The sequence below is a fragment of the Haemorhous mexicanus genome, chromosome 1, assembly GCF_027477595.1.
Source record: "Haemorhous mexicanus isolate bHaeMex1 chromosome 1, bHaeMex1.pri, whole genome shotgun sequence".
NCBI classification, from domain to species: Eukaryota; Metazoa; Chordata; class Aves; order Passeriformes; family Fringillidae; genus Haemorhous; species Haemorhous mexicanus.
Window position 1 is genome coordinate 68,317,866 of NC_082341.1, and position 24,050 is coordinate 68,341,915.

Here is a 24,050-nt window from a genome sequence, read left to right on the forward strand (position 1 = left end):
CCCCTCCTCTCTTTTCCAGCAGTGGGGAAGGGGGAAGGCTTTTCTTCTACATTGGTGAGGGCAGAGAGTATGATCTATTCTTTCTCCCTGTCATAGGAGAGACAGGGAGACAGGGAGATTTCTATGACATTCTGTCATAAAAATGACAGCTGCCTTTCTTATTTCTTCATGATCAGCACGCCTCTTTCTCCTCACCAGAGACTAGATATTTGTATGAAATGTTGTGTTGGGACTGTAGGGACACGACTTGTGAGAACAGGGGTGGTCTGTGGCAATTGTGACATGCCCTGCCTTTGTATATACATCTACATGGTCTGCAGTGTTCACAGAGTAAGAAAACAATCAATTTTCACTTATTTTGTTCTTCTGGATGGGCTAGTGCAGTTGGACAACTGCGGAATGCAAGGAGTAATTCAACAGCATCTAGGAACTGGTGGTTACATGCACCTTCTTCCTGTGAAACAATCCTCCTTTTTATTACAGTGACATACCAAAGGTGAAAATGTAATTATTTCAGTGTAAAGTTTTGTTTGCTTGTTCCCTTTTATTATGAAACTCTGAAGGCATGAAACTCTGAAGATAGGAAAATGAAAAGACTTTGATTTTAATCTCTGTAAGTTTCAGGAATCACACATGAAAGAGACATAACACTTGTTCCTAAATACTACAGTGGAACCTCATGAATTTAGGCATTTGGGGATTAAGATCTGTCCATCAGATATTTAATGCTTTGTGCCATTTACAGCATGATGGGTAGGTAAGTTTTGGTGGGTGTTCTTCAAAAAGAATATGTTTAATAGGAGGAAATGAGTGATTTGGAGAAAACAACACAGGAATTATAATAACTTTGAAAAAGTATTTACAGATATAGGCATTGTTCAGAGGGCACCACCAGCATAAGCAGTAGATTCTTGCATTCAGCTAACTGAGGGTGTGTGCAGGCTGGTGAGATCTGGAGCTCTGTTTCTCTTGCCAAACAGAGGAACATGAGAAGACCACTGAAATCACCAGGCCAGATTCTGCCTCAGATTCATGTGCTCAACTCTAGGTGACTTTAACTTCAGATATGTTTTTGTATCTGCAGATAGTCTTTGACAGGCATAAGAGGAATTTTGCATAATCTTGCTGTGAAATCCTTGGATCCTCCTAAGGAACTCACTTCATATTTACAGCCTCATCCTACTCTTTTATTCTTCAGTAAAAGCAAGATCTTCTCATAGCCCTAATTCAGCAAATCACTTCAATGTGACCCTAATTTTTTCCAAGGAACCAAAGCTCACTTTAATAATAATTTCTTTTTTTCTTTTTCTTTTTCTTTTTCTTTTTCTTTTTCTTTTTCTTTTTCTTTTTCTTTTTCTTTTTCTTTTTCTTTTTCTTTTTCTTTTTCTTTTTCTTTTTTTCTTTTTTCCCAGTAAGCAAAGCCAGTTTGTAAGTGCTGTGTGCAGAAGTACACTAGCTAAGAATAAATGTCCTCTAAGTAATAGCTTCTTTAAAGTACTTATTTCTTTTTGTGTGGTATTGCTATTAGAGGTCCAGATTTCCTGGTATAACTAGAAATTTCATGTCTGGTGTGAAAAGTAGTATTATAGGTTTCATAGGGATGAGGTAAAACTAACTGTTTTAAGAGGAGCATTAAGTACAAGGTGACATGTATAAATTGCCCTAGAAATGTTAAATAAAAAGATTTTTTTTTAAATGTGCAACGTAAAAATTATAGAGGTTAAACTTGTAGGTGCAGTCTTTTTATCATAAGCATTGTAAAACTCACAGAATTCACATGCAATAAAAACCATTTTCCTTTTTACCTGTAATATATTTCCCCTTTATAGTAATTCAATTTAACCGTTGGCTAACCAAGGAATGACCTTCCCAAAATAAATCACTTTTCATGCTTTTCGGTATTCATTAATGTGATGTTATTGTAATATAAAGGAAATGATTGAATTTTAACATTTTAAACATATTTGAAATCAATGCACAGGACAGTTAATGATAGTGGTACGTGTTTGCTGTCTACGTGGTGATAACACCAACTTGCTGATTTTTATCTCGACTGTTGCTGACTGGAGTTGATTTCTTATTAAAAGGGCAAAGATAAGTCACTTTAACTCAACAAAAAATCAGTTTCCTATTATAGGCCTAGTAAACCTCAGAATTGTAGGGAAAGTTTTTGTATAGTATGATTTTATCTATCAAATAAGCTTTCACAAATGTCAAGGATTCATCCAATTTAAACTTACTGGATAAAAGAGATCTGTTTTCCCTAATTACTTGAAAAGTACCTAGCAGTAATAGGATAAGACAGCGTAGGTGACTAGCCAATTACTTAGTTTAAGCTATTTACATCAATCCATATGCTATAAATTATGTCTAAACCCTCCTGCACTTCTGGAAAAGTGAATAAAATCATATAAGTTTATTTTGAATACAAGATCAGATATGGTATGCTGAGTGACACTTAAAAAGAATGAAACTGTAACCGTAGCTTATTTTCTGAAGCAATCTTGACACTAATGCTAAATTACAGCTTGGAAACATCTAGCATTTTTACCTTTATGAGAAAAGGCTTTTTACATATTTAACATAATTCTAGGGAAAATATACTGGAATTATGTATAAAGATATGTACACTGTAACCAAAGGGCATTTATAGTCCCCAGTAGAATACTTACAACAATTTTATTGCCATTTGGTGTCATTTTCTAACAGATATAAAATACAGCCAGTAAACAAACTAGACTTTAGATTTAAGCTGACAGCTGTTCCTTCAGAAGCAATATTCAGATATTTAATCTTAAGAATACTGAATATTTTACAATTGTTTGAGCAAACTATACTTTTAGCATGTGAAGGACTGCATGCTTTTATATACAGTTCTTGGATCTGATAATGACACTAAAAAACAACCTTAGAATAATCTACACATTTGTTGCTCTCTTATATTCCCTGGGCAAATCAACAAATTGCCTCATGTTTTATTCTTAATTCCACAAATTCTTTTTTTTATACACAGTGTTGCTATGAATATTGGGCCCTATTTTTTCCCCTGTGTGTGCATAAGCCGTGCAGTTGACTCCAGCACAGTTTATACATGGATGCAAGTGCAGCTTTTTCTGGCCCTAATTTCGTTAAAGGAACAAATTCACCACGTTTACTGCACAAGCCCCATGTGCTGTTTTCATGAAGAGTCTCACTTCAGTGGTCACTAAAGGTCTGTGGAGGAGAGAAAGAGGGAGGATTGCTCCAGATCAGTACCTGAGGTTGGTGCCCTTCCTCATGACTTCATCCTCATCTCACCAGACACTGGGAGGGAACAGAACAGCTTTGGCTTTCCTGTAAGCTGGGCCAGCTCTGGGCAGTGGGTGAGGATGCTCTGGCTGGGAGAGAGGCTGGGCAAAGGTAATTACTTGGTCTAAACTGACCCACTTTGGCTGGCTTCAGCAGCTTCATGCCAGGTCATCCACAAACGTGGCTAATTCAAACCAACCATGAGTTGATTTCCTGGAAATCCCTAGAAAAGCAGGGATTAACAGGAAAGGTTTGTCCCACAGAAGAATGAATAATGCATGTAGATGTGTACATACTGGTGGGGTGAACGGGCTTTTCCATGTTCTGCCTGCCTAATTCTGAGATTTAATCTTGTCCCATTAAAAACGTAATATATTTTGCAACTGCATTCAGTGGGAGCCAGATCTCTCTCAACATGCATTGAGGTTCAGTTGGGAATCATGCATTTTACCAACTCTGCTAAGGGATACTCCCAGGGACACAGGCAATTGGATCAGTACACCCTGCAAACTTACAGCCCTTTTGTTGAGGGTTGTGGCAGTATAGCAAGTTTCACTTCAAATAAGAAGTAAACCAGACTGTTTTAGGTTATTGTTACCAGCATATATTTCTCCTTTAATGTTATAATTTAATTAAAGGTAATCAGTTTAAGAAAGAAATTAGTTGTCCAGGCAGCTCTTTTCATCCCATTGAAAAGATGAGAACAAGGAAAAAGAGATTTCCTGGAGAAATCTTGTGCTTGTATGCTTTGTTCTTAAGTTGATCCAGCTCATCTCACATGTGACAAGTAAGCCCTGTCTTGAAATGGACCCAGTCTGTTGCTCCTTGCACTTGTGGTGGATAAACCAATCCCTCTGCTGCAGATGAAGTGGATGGGCACGTGTCTCAGGTGAGCAGAAGTTATTTCTCCAAATCTTCTGTTTCAGGTTGTTTTCCCTGTGAAGTAAAATATTATGTCCTCGCTTTTTTTTCAGTAAAGTATAGGTTAAATGGAAGCTGTTTCTATTAATTGAGAATTTATTATCAGCTGCAGTCAAAACTATGTTGCAACAGGATGGAAATGCAGAAGGCAGCCTTGCAGCAGAAGGCAGCCTTGCAGCCTGTGGCCATTACCACCCTCCCTAGTGTTCTACAAATCGAAGGTTTTATACACTCTGTACCCCAGAAAATCACAGAGTCATGTGGAAAAAGATTTCTTTCCTCCAAGTGGCCATGGCCTGCTTATCTATGCTGCTGTCTGTGCTCTGATAGGAGGACCAGGAAAGGAACGAGAGAGGGCCACTGCTGGACCTTTTCAGCAGGACTCACTGGCTTTCAGAGAACCAAAAAATTACTGAAATACAGAACTACAGCATTATAGCCTTGTTCTGTATATGAATATTCAATTTTAAATCATACTGGCGTCTGTTTTGCTTGCAGAGAATGTGGGGTGAGGCACAAGTGTTGCCTACCTAATCAACACATACACAAATATATTGTGTTAATGGAAATTTTAATTTCTTTTTCTTGGGGTCCTGAAGAGTTAGAACTCTTTCCCTCAGTTGCAGAAGGAGTGGAAGCAACTTGAAGCACACCCATTCAGTCTGAGCCAGTGCTCAAGGGAAAAATGCTGCCATAGCTCTCTAGTTGTTTTATTTAACAAACAGCAGTAAGGATAATTAAGGGGTACTTTAAAAGAGTTATTTTGTATTAAAAAAATACATCCTTCAGTTTCAACCCACTTTAAACACCAAGATTTGCTGTATTTTCAGTGATTTTCAGAACAATTTTATGCTAAAAGGGCAGAGCCACTGATTGTTGCAGAAGGTATTTTGTACTTTTAAACACTTATAATCTTTATTCATCTATCACAGTTTTACCTGAATCAGCAGTAAAATCTCTGAAGTCAAAGGATAATTGCCAAAACAGCATTAACTTACTTTATCTGAATAAAAAAATAACCTTTGAAAAAGTACCTTGCAGCTACACTGATTGACAAAATGCATCAATTATATTTTTGTTCACTTTATAATTACACTGCAGTAAGTACACAGTGAACTTTACTGCATGGTTGATTAACCATAAGGTTACTGCTATTAACTCACTCTCAGAAACAACAACTTGGACTTTAATTTAAGAACATAACTCTGCACAACATCTGATCAAGTTTAAAAATTGGACATACCTATACCAGCTTCAATATAAAGTTCACAAGTAGATAATAGCCCCTTAATTGTAGCAAAGAGTTCCTGTTGCTTCTGTTAGACATGCTGGGTATGTGAACAATCAGGTTTGGAAGAGCTCTTGGTATGTGTTAACCAGCACCAAAGGAAAGGCTTTTCCAGTGAACTCTGAATATGCCCTGTATCCTTGTTTTTCTTGCATAGAAACAAGTCTTATGAAGAGCAGAGGAGAGAGCTGGGGTTGTGTAGCCTGGAGAAAAAGAGAAAAAGGGTGATCTTATCACACTACAGCTGCTTGAAAAGAGGTTGTAGTCAGGTGGGGGTTGTTTTCTTCTGCCAGGTGGCAACCAACAGGACAAGAGGAAATGGATTGGATATTCAGAAAAATTTCTGAAAGGGTTTTCAAGCACTGGAAAAGACTGTCCAGAAAAATGGTTAAGTCCCTGGAGGCATTTAAAAAACATGTGGATGTGGCACTCAAGAACATGGTTTAGTGGTGGACTCGGCAGTATTAGGCTTATGGCTGTACCCAATGATCTCTAAGGTCTTTTCCAAATCTATATAAATGATTCTGAAAAATGAAGTTCCAACTTCTGGGGAATTAGGCTTGCAACTCCAGGTGTACACTGATGATATTTCCACATACTTTTCTCAGATTATTGCAGCTGGAAAAATATGTCTATTTCTGTTAGCTCACTGACACTGTAGACCCCCTTTATGTCTCCTGTCTTCTTGACTTTGTATAATGCAAGAGTGTTGCTATGAAGTCCTACCATGATGTTGTATCTCTTTTTGACCTGCCCTGATGACTGTTTATGCCATGAGAGAAACAGCTTTGGACAACCTAAAAGTGGACTATCACTTAGTTTGAAAGAACAAAACTTAAAATAAAGTAGCAGCTGTTGTGTGTCTAGGTGAGAAGAGAGAATAGCCTGGTACAGAGAAACCTGCCTAGGGTGTAGGATGCGCAAGACCACTCCAATATTTAGTCTCAACTTTTTATGTGAGGTGGGGCATATTTTCTTTGTTGCCTGTTTCTCTCTGTTCCTGGGGTAGCAGCACTTCCTACCTTCACAGTGTATCAAAACAGTGCAACAAAGACTCTAAGATGCTTCAACAGACAGAAAATAAGAATATGCAAAAACATACAATAGAAATTACAGATTATTCCCTTACACGTACCTGTGTTTGGAAAATTTATTATAGCTGTGCTAAACTAAATTGAGAACAGCAAAATTCTTTAAAATATTGCTATATTACTGGCTCAACCTGTTTTTTCATGCTAGCATTTGAGTAACACCAGCTAGACAGAGCTAAGCTCAGTTACCTCTCAGTATCTGAAATTTGATTTCTGCTCAAATTCATCAGAGCAAAGTTTCTCTTATATGGGCACTCCAAAACATGAAAACAATTGGAGTTGGGGCATTCTTGTGCAAAATGCCACCCACCTGACACAAGCTGTGCATCTGACATGTGATGTGGTAACTACTAATGAACTGAGCTGAGTCTAGTGCAGTGCCTTGGCTTTATTTATAACCAATTTCCAGTCCTATAACATCTCCTCCTCATGGCCATGATTTCCTTCTTTGAGTGTATATTCTTTATTCATTCAAATCTTCTCCATGTGTCAAGAACATCATAAGAAGAAATTATGAAAAGCAACGAGTGTAAAAATCCCCATTCCACTGTTTTTCTAAAGCATTTAGAGTGAGAAAAATTAGGTGAATTCACATTTCACATGTGTTTAAATTGTTAATCTCACTGCTTTATCTGTATTAGTGAATACATTTACAGTAAGTTTTACTTTATAATATTTTGGCAGAACTGTTAGAAAAATTGTTATAAGCCCAGGAGTGGAACTGAACCATGAAAGCTAAAATGTAAGCTTCTGCAAAGCTGGGTTATTAGTATGACAGAATAAAATTTCACACACACAAAAGCTTCTAAGCTGTGATATTTTGAAAGCAAGAGGAGAGGGGTGGGGAAGGGTAATCAAAGTCATCTATGTTCCCTCTGATATTTCACTGAATGCTGCCATAATAATATGTTGGTTTTGTCTGTTCTGTTTTTCAGGCATTTGGTGATGTTGGTGAGGAAAGTCTTTTGTGTAAAGTGAGCACAGATCAGGAGCGTAAAAGGGAAAAGGATGGTGTGCTGTGTGCATCTACACTTATCAAGCTGAGGGAGAGGAAAAAGAGTACAGCAAGGTGGAAAGGTATTATTTTCAGTTTCTATATCTAGATAAAAAACCTAACAATCCTGATACTGAAGCATAAAATGATGGGAGGGATAGAAAAAAGCAAATAATTTTAGAACAGTTTCTTTTGGGAAGGCTAGGGTGTGATCAGCGACAGCTGAAATTTCACAGTTGTGTTTTCCAATGTGTCTCCATCCCTGGGTAGTTTCATCAGCTGTTGCAAGAATCATGAAGTCTGAAGTGCTGTCATTTACCCAAACACTGTCACACTTGTCATTCAGAATCCTAATACAGTAACGCAATCCAGAGTGATTTAACTTAGGCAAGGACCAGCATTATGTTGAGAGCAGGCTTAAAGCAGTTATTGTATACATATATTTAGGTATGTGTCCAGACTTTTTGGTCTAAGTGCAAAAGTCCAAATCTCTCAGACTTGTATTGTGTTTTCCACTGTGTATTGAGAGCCACTGGCCCCCTCACTGTGCCTAGGGAAGTACATGCAGAGTGGAACATCTGTGTCAAGTTTCCAGTGGAGTTGCTCCTGACCAAAGGTAGCTTCAGGGTGTTTGATGACAGAGCACTATGGAACATGCTGGGTGTCCTTAGGCATCACTGTTATTATGAGATATCAATTTCCTCTTCTTCCTTATCAAGTCTTGTTGTAGCTGGATCCACAAGATCTCTGCACTCAGCTGAGTCCTATCACTGCCGGTTTTCTAACACCCTCTAAGGAGTAAAATTCAGTCAAAAGCACCTTGTGTTACTTTTAAATTTACAGTAATCTTGTTTGCTAACAGAGAAACCTTGGAAAGTTCACATGTGCACAAAAGACACTTTTTTTTAAGGAAACCTAGTAAATGTAGTGTACGGGCTCTTGCTCTATACCCCTTTTGTTGGGGGAGGGAGGTCATACACTGCCGTTGGTGTATTTACATCATGTCTTTCTCTACATCCTTTTTTCTAATCTTCAGGAAATTGCATTGTCTCTGACAAGAGCTAGTTCCTGCAGTAACACATGGCCTGTGGAGTTGTTCACATCATGATCCACATCCATGGTATGGCTACTGTCTGATAGGATTTATGTTCCTGATGGATGCATCTCTGCCCATGCAGCGTTGTCCTGCGAATGCTCCCTTCGTAGCTCCTCTGTGGCTTCGACAAGCTGTGCAGTGTGGTGAAGTCACAGGATCAGATCACAGACTGGATCATGAACTCACCATTATTTCATGTGACTTTTTTTCCCTTCCCATTGCTAGATCTCTCAGGTTTGCTTGTTTCTGCTTTTTCAGCTTTGCTTGTACCTGTTATTAGCTGTGGTGGGGAAAGTGTTGATGATTTGTATTTCAGGTTTCATGACTAAAACATTGACAGTTTTCAGTAATTGTTCAAAGCATGATGCTATTGTAATTGCAAGACTGTGAGAATGCCCAGAAGAGGAGCAGTGATAACTTCATCCACCAGTTAGGCAAGTCCCAACATGCTGCAAAATTTACAAGATCTGATAGATCATTTTTTCTGAGGCTTTTGTGGTGGCCATATCCTGCTTTCCCGTGAGCTACAGCAGCTTAAAGCAACCTGGAGGTTATGTTCATGCTTTCTTAGAAGTATTAAAGTTAGAACCAGTCAGTTCTCTTTAGTTAGAACCAGTCAGTGCCTATTCTATTTGGCTCCATACAAATGTATCAGAAATTGTCCATGCCCCAAAGGCAAGAACTATGAAAGACAACAGAAGAGGGTGGGAAGGGGAACACAGGCAAGAAAGGTGAAATCATTTGTGCAAGGCCATCTAAGCCAGAGGCAAATGGAGAAATACAAGGCAGACTGCCAGCATCCTGGTTCAGTCTTCCCTTTTTGTCCTGAAAACGAAGCTAGAAACCAGAAGAAACTTACCTTACTGCTATTTTGAATCGTTTATGTAGAATAATGTAGTCAAGGTAGTAATCAGTCACATTTTTCTAGCATGTAATGATTTTCTGGTGTCCCTTTGTTCACACTGCTATGGTAAAAGTTTTTCAGATGTATTTATCTTTGTAAGATCTTACTCAATATCTTAAGCATCGTCGATTAATAGCATTACTAAAATCTATAGTTCTCATCCACCTGCATAAACATTAAATTACATTAGGTAGTAACCTAAAGGTTTAAATGTCACTCCTGAGCACAGTTTTAGTTTGGGAATACAAGATAGTGGTTTGGTTTCCACCTTGTTACTTGTTTTTTTTTCTTTTTTTCCAGTTTATTTGTGTGTGTGTGCATATATCTGTGGACATTTAATGACTTATGCACAGGCAGAAATGGTGTTAAAAAACTTCTGAATATCTACAAGAATTGATGTGATTTTTGTGGCTTTTATTGCATAAGATGTTACTTGGATTACTTCTCTCTATCACAACTGGAATAAAATTGCCTTTTAATGTTTGCTTTGCCTGTTGACACTTTAAACTTTTCTACATAACTTTGGAAAGCAAACTAACTGAAGAGAAACCACCCAGTGACCTATTGCAGTGTCTGGGTGACAGTACCAATATGCTTTGGGCAGTATCTTACTACGTGAATCTTCCTGGCCTCAGTTTTGCCTTTCAGCATGACTGACTAGAATGATAAAATCCCTTTGGCCGGCATTATACCCTGAGTTTCTCACCACTGAGTTAAGATATCCCAGTCTGGTTCTGGGAGATTTTAACTTTGGTGTTGGTAATGCAGTGTTGGAATTTAGTCTGATGGTGGGTTGTGGAACCGCCGTAGCTTAAATTCTGATAGGACTGCGTTGATTTTTCTGACAAATATGTATCTAGAACTGAAACTTTGTTCAGCATGAGGGACTCGACTGACCACTTTTATTCCTCCAGTTATATTGGAATGTCTCCACTGACTTACATTTGATATAGGATGTACAATTCTGTATATTACATATTTGTGAAAGTTGAATTTAAGGTATGTTTAAATATTAGGCAAATTTACCATATTTTTTTTAATGTAGCATCCTGCCTATTAATTTTGATTACTTGCATCTTATGAGTTCCTATGTTTGTTGGTCAATGTGCAGTGAGTGGCATTGGCTTTGAAATTGTTTTCTGAAGTGCTCTTATCAGCAGCATCATCCATAATGCTCAGTTATAGCTGGATAGTAATTGCCTGTCTATGCAGTGTTCCTTTGCAACAATTTTCTCCTGTGTAGCTATATATATGTAGTCATTACTGAAAAGTGTAAATAAAGAATCCTTTTAGTGGTGTAGTTTCCCTGGGTACCTACTGTGCTCTTATTATCTAAAACATACTCCCCATCTGTAGTTCTGTTCTATTAAAGGATAAAGACATAACTATGAATTAAAAATTAAAATGCTTGTTGTAGACTGGAGAGCAGGATCTATTAGAATATATCTGGAGCTAGGCTTCCAGTACAGTAGATAGATTACACAGAGCACCAGTTAAGCAAGGGGATGAAAAATGAGTGATTTTCATCATTCAGTTAAATATAGTGCTAAGTGGTATGTGCTAGCATTAAAAGCAAATTACTTAGCACTTCACCAATCACAGCATGAGAGCATTCCATTGGAAACACTATTTTCAGTGATGCTCAGTCCTCAGTTTTATTAAATAAATCCACTGTTAATGCTTAAGGAAGCAGTAGAAGACATATTGCTATGATAATAAAAAGATTGAAAATGTAAAAATAAAGAGAAGCAGTACCTCATTTTAATAAATGTGCTAAGAAATCCTCCCTCTCTCTTAACAACAAAACTCCAAAGTGCTGGTTGATCTATAATTTCCTGTACTTTCTTTAGGTCTCTTCCTTCCTTCCTTCCTAATGAATATGACCTTTCCTTTTTTTTTCCCCTTCTTTATAATGACATCTTTTTTTCTCATAAATCTGCTGCCATGTCACCGAACATTTTGATGAGCTTCTCTGATTCCCTCTTATATCTCCTTGATAGGGTATTATTATCCAGTAATCTAAAGATGGGGAGCCTGATCGTCAGCAAAAGTACTTTTTGGCTGCTCAGTTAAAGACAATGGAGATGCGAGAATTTACAGCACAAGAGGTTTTGACATAGTTTTTTGGCTGCCTTTATATCACATAGCAACATTACTTCCTCCACAGCAATGGGCATTGGAAGACACTCAAATCTGTTGTCTGAACATATGGAAGATAAACGTTTCTGAGTCTCAAACCATTCCTAAGTCACTGCCACCTCCTAAACAGGAGTCAGGAACCACACAAAAAATTTCTTGGGAATGACACATGCAGGAGATAGTCCAAGGTCTGAGCCACAGATTGATCTTCACCAGCTAGATCAAATGTTAGAGGGACATAGAATTACAGTACAAGATCAATGAGCCTACGCATGAAGCTATTTTGAGTCCTTCATTTCCCCTGTAGGGTCATCTTTGGGGAATCTTGTTCTGAGTTTTCTCTTACAACTAGATTTGAGGGCTGTTTTCTTTGTTTGGCTGACATGGAGTCCATTTCCTTGTGGCAGTCCTCACAGTGCTGTTCTTTGCACTGGCAGCTGGAAAGGTGCTGCTGCCATGCTGGTGTTATGGCCATTGCTGGGACATGCTCACCCTCTTTCTCCAGCATTCTCCTCCTCACCTGCAGGCTGGGCATGGGCAACAATTTGGGCTGGGACACAGCCAGGACAGCTGACTCCAAGAGACCAAAAGGATATTCCACGCCATATGGCACCTGCTCAGCAATAACAGCTGACAGAAAGCAGGACAAAAGGGCAGCATTCAGTACTTATGACATTTGTGTTTTGGAGCAACCGCTGCAAATACCAAAGCTCTGCTTCCTGAGAAGTGGCCAGATGTTGCCTGCTGATGGGAAGTAGGGAATAAAATCCTTGTTTTCCTTTGCTGCCAATTTACCAAGCTGCCTTTATCTTGACCTGTGAGGGCTTTTTCCATCTTATCTTCTCCCCACCCCCATCCTGCTCCCCGCTATGGAGAGGAGTGATAGAGCAGCTTGGTGGACATCTGATGTCCAGTCAAGGTCAACTCACTGATAAAGAGGAACACAAGAAGTGATGTAGTTCATCTATTTTTAGTACAAATACTGACTGGAGGTGTTTTGAGTTTTATTGTGTCCCAAAATTTCTGGGGTTCAGTGGAAATTATGTGATCTTCTCAAAACAGGTACTCTTTCCACTGTTGCTTAATGTGTGCTTAGTATTTTAGTGAAATCAGTGTATTCTCATACAGCAGAAGTCTTTTCATTGGCAGTGTAGGATAATGACCTTAGACCTGAAAGAAATGTTTTGCAAAGTCTAGACCTATTTCAAAAAGTTTCCTTGTGAAAAGTATAATGTGGCCTTTTTTTAAAAATATATATTTTAAAAAGCAAGGCATTTAAACAATACTTTCTTCCTTTCATGCTCCTTCAAGTATACTTTTTATTCTCATTTCCCTGTCTTTTTCTACTTAAATATGCACTCCAAAATTGGCCTTCACCCCCCCCCCCCGCCCCGTTTTACTAGAGCCCAATAGAACCTTTCCTTCTCAAAATATTTGAGAACATGATATTTAACATCGATTTCAAAACATAGAATTGCTTTTTTCATTTTCCTGGCTGGCATATAATGGTTCTGATGCATCTTTCCTGGATATGCCAATCCTGTCATATACACTAATATGAAATAATGACACAAGGTTGACTTAACTAGACATAATAGGGCATTTTTCTAAAGCATTCTGTATGGGAGGTATATGCACAGACCTTGCTACTTGTTAATGAAATTGGAAAACTTCTTCATCTGAACTATGACATATATTTATAATAACCTCCTACTCCAAAGGCATGGAGTCTTAACACAATAAAATAATAAAAATTAAAAAAAGAGAAGGGATTTTTTTTTCCTCTTCATGTTTAAAATTAATTTTAAAACTTCACCATTCACAGTGAATTTGGAGCAGCAGCAGCTGTGATTGTGTCTAAATTCAGTGCAAGAATATGCTTATATATGTGTACTCGTGTACAGAATGAGAGCAGGACAGATTTCAGTGGCAAGGCTCTGTATTTTAAACCTTCCCAAGGTTTTTTCTGTTGTTGATGCGGTTTCAGTCTTTATTTTCTATCTTGAATAAAAAAATCACTGTTTGAAGGCTTTTGTGTTTTTTCCAGATATTATCTGTGAATTTATTAGAGAGGCTCTGAATATCAGAGAACATGCTTTAATTTTTTTCATAATATCTTTCAAATTAGAGTTGAAAAAGCCAAAATTTTTTAATGGTCTCCTCACATGATTTTTTCACTAACAAGTGTTGGACAGGAATGGGTTGTGGCTCCTGATTCCCCTCTGCTCCCCCTTCTCCCCCTGCTTTTTTTTAAGCACTGAAAAACTTACCATGTTACATTGACCCACCAACATCTCTTAAATGCTGATTTTCCTTATGAACCAATGACTTCATGCATGTGTATCTACCTTATCAGGGACACAACACTTTATCTGAGTCTGGGGCTGAGTGTATAAGGGCTAAGTGCTTGTCTCTGCCCCTCTGACACCCTGAGGGATTTTAGAAGGGATGTCAAAAGAGCCAATACAGGCATGACTTTGTCCAAAAAGAAAATAATGAGCACAGACTAAGATGTTGCATTCAGGTTGCTAATTTCTGGCTTTCTTCTTCTACCCTTGCTGTTGTTGTGGACATGCTCTCCTTTGAGCACAGCTGTGCCACCTGAAGAGATCATCTACAGCTGCTTTTTCATGCAGGAGAAGCTCCCACAGGAGCTTTCCCTCACCCATTTCAGATTGAGCAGCAAATACCTTCTGCTCCAGCTGCTCAAGCCTCACAGGACCATGTTTAGCCAAAGCAGGTGAGAAAGCATTCACATGAGCAACTCTGCTAGCTGTTCTGAGTGCACTCATCTCTGGGAGAAAGATGGTGAGGACAGGTGGGAGTGATGCTAGTGTTCCCTCATCCAATACAACTGAGACTGAAGTGGATTTCTGACCTGTGTGTGTGTGTCAGGTTTAAAGGCTTATTTGTAAGTCCTGTGTTTCTTATTTGATTATGAATGTTGTGAGTCCTTGAGGTAGGAGTCCTTACCAACAGCCTACTGGCTGGGGATGAAACATGGACTTTAGCACACATTTTAGGCAGAGATGAAACAGAAAGCAGGAAGTGTGTGCATATTACATTACATAAAATGTAATTTATGCATTTTTTTATTATTATTATCATTATCCTTTCAATTATATACTCTGCTACTGAGAAACTCAACCTGTGCCTAATTTACCACTCACATACCTTGGGGTACGAATAGCGCTAAAATGGGAGTTGGCAACCAGCTTCAGACTTAACAACACTGAAGAAGGATTGGAAGCCTCTGTATGTTCCCTGAACACACTGGACATCAGCCTTAAGAAGCAAACAGGATAATGGTTTGCTATTTAGAGTGCCAGCAGCTCTGTGAAGCTGTGCAAAATTCTGTGTGCTGGATAAGGAGTCGCATTCACTCTGCAGGCTGCAGAGCCCACTCGACCAGGCCATACACAGTCCCAGATTTTATAGTCCTGGGTAGGACAAAATAAAAAGATGCTGAGATAGATACTGCTTTGAGTGAGGGGCCCAGTGAGAGGACTTCTCAAGGCTTCTGATCAGATGGGACATGAAGAGGAGAGAAAAGGAGCTTCCTACAAGGTCAGAGCTTTGTCAGAGAATGCTGCAGCGTTTCTACTAGCTCTCCAGAAAGGAGAGTGATTTGCCTGGGTAATTAGGTCAGGATTGTAGTAGTTTGGCCTCCTTTTATCCTTGTTATGTGGATAACTCGGATTTACTTTTTCTTCTCCATGGACTCAGCAGTACAATTTCAAAATTGACATGGTGCTTATCAGAAGTTCGTAATTGGATAGTGAACCCATTTGTTTGATAAAGCTGAACTGTTCATTTTTGGCTTCTAAAAGCTAATAGGCATTGTTCTTTCTTTGACATTTGATTTTAATGGCTGTAATGTTGCTCCTGTCTCAACAGCTATATGTCTGGGTGTTTTCCTTGACTCCACGCTTCCTCTGCAGGCTTCAGGAGACTGTTTTTAACACTTTAGCTTCCAGAGTAGTTTCCTCACTCCTCCATATGCTGCTGTATCCTGTAGAGCTGGCAAAGTCAAAGTGCTAGGATTCAGAGGTGGATTAAAGCTGAAAGCAGAGGTACAGGTTTTCCCAGGTCTGCATTGCTCTAGTTTATTTAGAAATGGTGTACTCATAAAAAATCTCCAAACCCCAAATACTGTCCATTATAGTTTTGCACCATCGTGATTCTAGGAAAGATGGTTAGGTGAGGCAAAACCTTGGTACAAAAGGAATGTGTAAAACTCCTCTGACTCATTTGGCACTGAATGGACTTTTGTGAGGTATCACTTTTTTTACTGTAGGACTGGGATATTGCAGCTCCTTTTTCTTCGGCCTTCGAGCAAAATCAATTCATGAACTATGCAACACTGCTTCAAGGCTCTTTTTATGAGACTAGACTAATCTACATATGGCATTGTCCCTACTTTATAGTCTTTTAATTGGCTACAAGCAGCTTACCATATTGATTGAAAAATTCTTCTAGTTACATTTAGGGCTATGGCTAATTATGATCTTTCTCCTCTCCTTGTCTTCTTGATTTGTAGTTCACATCTCCTTCTCAGGAGCTCACTCCTTTCTCTTTCAGCCTGGAGTCTCCTCTATTGAGTCTCATTTCCCTCCCTGGTTTCACAAAACCTCATGGCTGAGCTGCTGGTGTTAGAAAGATGCTGAATAAGATGAACCCGGGGCTGAATGGCAAATTCTTCTTTCCAAATAAACACTGGAAAGCTCTTGGTAGTATCATTATGTTGTCTAAGATTGGCTGTTCAGAGAATATTTCAGTACAAAACAAGAAAATAAAAATTAAAAAAAAAAATCGACCCTAAATATTTTGTTTATGGGGGCTAAAAGAGAGGTTACAGAGAAAAGGTCAGTTGGTAAATAAAATGCATATTTCCTTCCAGTGAAATACAGTGGAATCCTTACTCAAAGGGCTGTTAAAAACAATTGTCACTCTTGATAACTGTAAATGTGTAGCAAAGTTAATTCATTCACTTATTGTTATGGAAGGAATACCAAAAGAAAATGCTATGATGAAGTATTATTTTCGAGAAATCTGACTGTAGTAATTTTTCCTAGATGATGATCCAATGATCCATGAACTTAAAACTCCTGCAATAAATAAAAAGTGTTAAATATTGTGGAATATCCATCTTATTTTTAATGCTGTTGCATCAAATTGCTCTACAATACTCACTGTTGATGTAATCAATGGGGAATCCTTCTAAGCAAGAAAAATGTGAATGGCATGGCACACTGTCATGAGTAAAGCTGACTGAAAAATTCTAACTGACACCCTGTGTCACAAACTGGGTGCAGAAATTTTAGCACAATTCAGGAACTAAAAAGAGAGTTATTCCAAGACCTGGAAAATGTCATCACTCTCTTCAGAGTAAAATGTGTGAATTACTTTTATTGTTGCATTCTTTAGTATCCATATTTCCTTCTTCTGCACCCTATTTTACACATTTAATTTAAATGAGAGCAAATGTGTTCTTGCTGAATGTCATATACATGTTGTATATAACAGAACTATGATTAACTGTATGAATAATTACCAGTTGCAACTAAACAATTCAGATGGATAGTTTCATTAAGAAAACAACATGGGGTCATTATAAGGTTCTGGTCGCTGCCCCCAATCTTAGAAAAAAAATATAGTTCTCTGAACCACCAATCTGAACTGGTGATAAAATATCCCAAGTAGGCTCACATTAAGCTGTATAATATGCAGGCTGCTTGATTTGTATTGAATATGTGTCTGGTGGCTGGAACCCACTGTAATGAACTAGCCCACAAATCACAGCTTAATGGGAATCTACTTATACATATTGCTTAATTAAAAGTTGTGAGCTTATTAACATGTGTCTTTGGCACTGAGCTTTGGGGATGTAATCTCTGTGCAAATAAGACTAGGTTGTAAAAGTTTTATAGATTGACAATGATATTAAATTCCATACCCTTAATAACCCATCATTTTCTCAAAGTGTGGTTCCTGTTCTGTATTTATTCAAAGCCGTGACAAATTGTTTGTTTGTAATCCTTTACTGTGCTGGACTTGGTGTGCTTGCTTTATCTCAAAAATGGTACTGCAAATGTCTCATCTACTTCTGTCAATTTTTTTCTTTTGGGTGTTGCTAGCTTTTCTGGCTGGCATACAAGCTCAGAGAATTTTTTCTATTATAGAGGCACCCCATGGCACAAGACTTTAGTTAGAATTGTGCCAGTGTTTCCATTATAAACCTCTGTTTTCATGGGTTTATAACTTTACTGTAAAAATTTGCTCCAGGCTCAAACTTGGACTAGAAGTTCCAAGAGTGGGAGGGAGCATTTTTTAACAATTAGAACAAAAATCTGCAGTATGTTGCTCTTGGTTACATGACTTTCTTCATTTCTGTATGGGTAGTTTCAGAAACCCTTTTGTCCAATTTTTGTTCAAATTTTTTTTTTTTTTTTGCTATATCACATTTATCTCAGCTACTTCCACTTCATGTTCATTACTGAATTGATATTACTTAAAAAGAAAAAAAAGAATAAAGCACTCATTTTTAATGTTTTAAAAACATGACTTCCTTCTCTATGGAAAAACTCATTTCAACCTACTTGGCCCCTTCCCTTAGACTTGGCAATTTGAGGATGCTAATAGGGGAGAAGAAGGGAGAAAACTGGTAAATGGAGACAGATGAGCTTTCAGAGGCTGTTGTAAGATTCTAGTAATTTTCATGAATATTGCATATGTCACAGCTGTCCTTTCAGAAGAGAATCACACCTTTTTGCATTACACCTCTGAATCACAGATCTGTTAAAGAGCAAAGAAAATAAAGCCCTATTCTCTTTAATTTTGGTGTCTTTCTCTTTGGGAACTCAGCTTGGGAAGAGCTAACTGTGGATATACCTCTTCCCCTTAATGCCTTGTTTCCCATCCCCTCACCTCAATGTCCACCAGAGAGCAGACAAGGTTTTCCCCAGCTGACCTCTTTGCCAGAAAAGGGTTAGGAGCCATTTCAAACAGATGTACTTCTTCATGAAAGAAAATTGTCTTTCTTGCCAGAATCAAATCACTCTAAGTGCAAATGGAAACTTCTCTCCTTAAAGGACTTGAAAGTGAGAGGAGACCTTGAGTCTCCATGGAGGACGGGAACACAGGAGGAGAGATCAGTCTGAGGGGAGCTGCTCTAAGCCTCATGATGTTTACCAGAGGTCTACACAGTTTTTCTGCCCTTGAGGAGATGGGGGATGTGTGGTATACCTTTGTCTCTGTACTTTACTATCATGCTGTCCCTAAAAACATACCTGGGGGGACAAAGATGGATGGTTGTTCAAACAAGCAAGTGGATGGGCAGGATTCTGGTATGTCAGACCTGTCATACCTGACAGTCTGAGACCTGTCATATCTGACAGTCTGAGATATGTGCATCTGTGTCTAGCCTGAAGTTTTTCTGCAGCAGCATTAAAACTGAGCAGTGCTGTCATATCTCTTCCACAGTATTGTGTCACCAAACCAGGATGGTTACCAGTCCTTGGAGATTGACGGTGAGAATCTCACATTTGAGATGCCCTACAAGAAGGCATCTCCTCCACCCTGGAATTCAGCTTGTGTTCAGTTACTGTCTGTCCTGAGGCCCAAATGCTGTTGTGCCTTCTAGAGCTTTGGGCTGAGAGCTTTGGGGTAGATCATTACTAGGAACCTACTGCTAAGAGAGGTTTTTACTGAGGAAAAGGAAGGAAAGAAGGGTCTGTCTCTGGAGAGGATTTCTGAATGGCCTGAATCTAGTTTCTACTCCAGTCTTTTGTAACATGCTGAAAAATGCAATGGGATCCCATTGCAACAAACCAAGACCCAACAGCCAGCAGATCTGGACCAGGCTGTGACATCTCACAATCCTGATTTGTACAGGTGGTCCTGTTGGAGATTTTACAGAGAGCTTTCTTCAATTATGAGGGATTAATCACAAGTGACTTGCAACTAGATAGTTCTTTCTAGAACAGGATGCAGATGAATATGTCCTAGTTGAAGTAATAAGTATTGTTTTCAATACACATGCTGAAATATATGGTATAGTTACTCTGCATTCACAGCAGTTTACACAACGGCATGTGACAACTGAAAAAACAAAGTTGTAATAGAATATCCATGAAAGATTTTCTATTCGTAGCCCACAAATTTTGAGTTCTGTACACAAACTGCTTTTATTTCAGATCCTTACTTTTTTGCGTTCATCAGCAGTTCTGACAGCTCAAAGAATAATTATTTCAGTTTGGCACAGAACTCAGTTATTTTGAACAATTGATTAGAAAAGAATCAAGTCAGATGTGGTTTTGATTTCACACTTCACAACTGTGTAGCAAAAAGGAATTCTCAAACAAATGATTGCTTCAGCCTGAATTGTCAAAATATTTAATTACAGAATGAATGCACTGACAGCACTGAATTTCTTGAAGGAAATTATTTTGACAAGAAGTTCAGCAACACGTCCATATTTTCATAAATCCATTTGATGGCACCTTTTTGTTTAGCAAAAATTTTCCCTGCTTTAATCTGAAAGCCAAACTATTAGGACCTGACCCAAGAAAACAATTAAATACCACTGAAGCCTAGAACTTGAGAAAGCATTTGAAGTGTTGAACATGCTAAATTTCTGGCCTGATTCCTTCTGAAACTCATTCTTTAGAAATCTACTCCCTCTTAATTAATTTGATTAAGTAGCATTTTATCTGAGGCACCCTACATCGTGAAGAAAAGGAAAGTAAGAGCTGGCTGGCAGTTAGACTAACGAGAAAATGATAATTTCTCTAATACCCTGCCAGGGTCCAGTAAAATACTACTCGCATTAAAATAAAAGTTATATTTCCCTAATCTTTTAGAGATCTGTGATTCTTTCAAAATTATATTAAAATAAAAGATTTATTACTGTCCCAAGCCTCAGCCCATTTGTTCTAAGAGGTATGTTTGAATTCCAGGGAAGAAAATGGAGAATTAATTGCAAGTCTGTCTTACACACTTCTGTATTTTTTTTCACACTTTCATATTATTTTATTTTCATAATAATATGGAACCTATGTATGTCTTTTGAATATCCTGATGCATTAGGCAGCCAAAGGTTGCTTGATTGTGGTAGAAAGAAATATTTGTGTGTGTTCTTTTACCTGGGTAGGAGACTCAGAGGCAATAACCCAGCCTTGGGGTGAAATACAGACGGCTGAGAAATTAACTCATGAGCATCCCCATGTAGCCTCACTCCTCATGCATGTTGGTTGTGAGAAAGCCTCACAAAGGGTGCCCAGAGACACAGCCAAGTCGATGCCAGGGTGCAAGGAGAGTAAGGGGCAGCCAGCAAGGGTGGTACCATGTGGGATGTGTGCAGGGATTCTGGTGGCGCAGCACAGATTGCCCGGCTGCTGTCTTGGGGGTGATGGCAGTGGCTGTCATGGCAGGGGTAATGGCAGTGGTTAGTGGCAGTGGTGGAGGCTCCAGCAGTGACAATGATGCAGAGCCACAGAATCTCTTGCATGCAGCTGGCCACGTGCCTTCCTGCCTTTGAAACCAGCCCATCCTCATCCTCCCATGCTGCCGTGCTCACTGACTCCCTGAGACTTTGGAGGAACCTGTGCTGGCCGCACAGAGGGACTGCACTAATTCTGCAGCATCTGGGCTACAAGTGACCACAAAATGGGCAAGACCTGAAAATCAAGCTAAAAATCAAGCTGAAAATCAAGACCTAAAATCAAGCTATTGGTGCAGCTGCCTTTGGCAGAAGATTTTCAGCTACTGCTTCTTCTATGCTGCAGCAGTCAAGCACAAAGTGACCTGCCAAAACCGGGGGGAAATCCAGAGCTCACTGAGGTTTGCAGACACTCCTGGGTGTCTGCAAACCTTATGGGTCCCACTTAAGCAAAGACAAGCTGAAGCCATTAGCTCCACTCTTTTTGGATCCTCTGCATATGTGACTCAGACTGTCTCCAACACAGCACACGAGTATACTTTCTCAAAGCTCTAATTGATATTCAGACATAACTTTCTTCATATTAATGGAATTCACAGTTAATCTTCAGGGAAAAAATCAGCATTTTTATGTGAATTTAGGTGTATATTGCTTAATCAAGGCTTTTCTGAATTAATTCACTAACAATAAGTATTCATGCTGGTTCTCTTTCAAAAGTCTTTTTTTCACTACAGCTGATAATTTTTTAACAGTTACAGCTAATTATCAAAGAAAACCTAATGAGGGTGTTCATGACATAGTACAAGAACAATTCCTGTTGAAATATTATACTTTTTTATCGTTGAAATGCTCATACTTCTTTTAGATTATTCCACACTGTAGATATCCCAGAAACAAATTATGTTTTATCTGCTACCCCAGAATGCCATTGAACAGAATTTGATTTTCCACCAAAAAAACATCAGTGCTTTACAGAAAGAGGAGTCAAATCCTTCCTGCAGCAGTACCAGATCAGCTTTCTGCCCAGACACTGAACCTGGCAGAAAAGATGCAGACTACAAAACCAAGAACATAAATGCAATTGGAGCAAGGCCAAGAGAGGTGAGATCTAGAGAGACATGAGTAAGGGGTACAGGACCTGAGGGCCAAAGTTGCCTTTGACCAGGCTGATGCTTACAAAGTGCAAAGTATAGAAAGTTATTTCAAACTGCAGAGTAACGAATGCCCACAGAGCCTGACATCTGGATGTGCACTTCACTGTATGCCCTTGGATGAAACCCTTCTCACTCCAAAATCGGCTGGAACTTTGCCCACCTACACCAGGGAGCTGGCATGAATGCTGCACAGCAACCAAAGGAAAGGGGTATGACAGTATTGTAGGATGTGATCCCCTTCACTCAGGAAAATAATCAGTGATTACTCAAGCAACTGAGACAGAGATAAACTTCTTAGGTGATTAAGACAAACAAGATAGGGCTGCTGGTATAATATTCTGAGAAAAGCCATTTGTTCTCCAGATCCCATGAGAATGAAAAAAAAAAAAAAAAAGAAAAAGAGAGAGACAGAGGCTAACTATTCTCTGGATGTGTGAGTTCCTGGATGAAAAATGGGAACCTGCTTGTGTTGTCCAAATTTCTTGAGCTTACTGAGCAGGAACTGAAGGAATAAGAGGTAATACTTTTCATTCATTCAATCATGGTCAAGGAGGAAGTCAGTGCAGTGAAGAGATAAATGAAAATGTTCTTCAGAAAAACAAAAGAGAAAAACAAAAAAGAAATTTATTCTGACCTTAAACAGAATAATGAAAAGATCACTGTCTCTGGTTTTAAAATAAATTCACATAACCATCTGGGCATAAGTGGAACACTTGCTGAAGATTTTACATGATGATAATGCCAAAGATTTCATTGTTTTTTCTGCCCTTCCATGAACATACCCAAAAATGAAAGGACTGTCTTCATCCACCATGCAAATACAGCTGAAAGATTGCCAATGCAGGCTTTTCTGTCTTGTCCTACTAATCTATGCATCCCTAAAGGTAGGATGACAACTCATTCTTTTTTCCTAGAGCACTCTGGACCATAACACTAAATGGGAGGACTGTGTGTTCTAATTCTGAGGAATGAGAATAAAAATACCCGTATTTTTGACCAGATCATTGACCACTGGGTAATCATCAAACAGTAAAAGCACCCAGAGCTAACACAGTGACCACAACAGACAGAAGGGATATTTCCATTATCTTCACTGGGTTCTTTTTTGCTCTTGGGCAAGATTTTATCAACAAAACCAACAAAAGATATATCTGTGCTGCAATAGGTATATCCCTTCAGAAGCAACTACTTACAATTTTTCCACAGACATTTGTATGTTAAAACTTTAACTAAAGCCCCGTGTTACAAGGACTTATTCTGCTCATAAGTTATCTTAAATATACAATACACAAAGCATTAGTCCATTTTGGTAAGCATGGCAAGTGACTTCTAAGTCTCAAAGTCTACTTAAAATGGTGTAAAACTTCTTGCCAAATTGTTAGGTAGGGATTGCAAGCAAAATATTAAGACCTACCTTTAAATCCAGTGACTTAACCTTTCTAAAAACAAATATAAATTCTTGGGTAAGTTCTTTGTTCTTTTCTAACCTGGATGTGCCAAGTGATCAGGGAAGAGTTGCTTATTTTTGGTGTAGTTAGTTTTTTTGTTGTTGTTGCCTTTTTTTTATTTGTTTCTTTCTTGTGGCTTGTTTTGAGGGTTTTTTCTTTGTTTTTGTTTTTTAATTTGAGCTCAGTTGAGAAACACAAATTTTGGAGCTGTCACACCTGATATTTGCTGTATTTCCTATGTAACAATGTTGTATTAGAAGGCTTGAATAAGCATCATAACACCTGAGA

At 38.6% G+C, this 24,050-nt stretch overlaps 1 protein-coding gene across 1 annotated transcript in view; it reads left to right on the plus strand.

Moving 5' to 3' along the window:
* Nucleotides 1-10,925, plus strand: part of LOC132330387 (uncharacterized) — a 53,833-nt gene extending 42,908 nt beyond the window's left edge. Inside the window, exons 5-6 of the mRNA XM_059852617.1 lie at nt 7,524-7,665; nt 8,619-10,925. Coding sequence (XP_059708600.1) covers nt 7,524-7,665; nt 8,619-8,647 — 171 coding nt within the window. The 3' untranslated portion in view covers nt 8,648-10,925. The remainder of the gene's footprint in view (nt 1-7,523; nt 7,666-8,618) is intronic.
* Nucleotides 10,926-24,050: the final 13,125 nt, after the last annotated feature.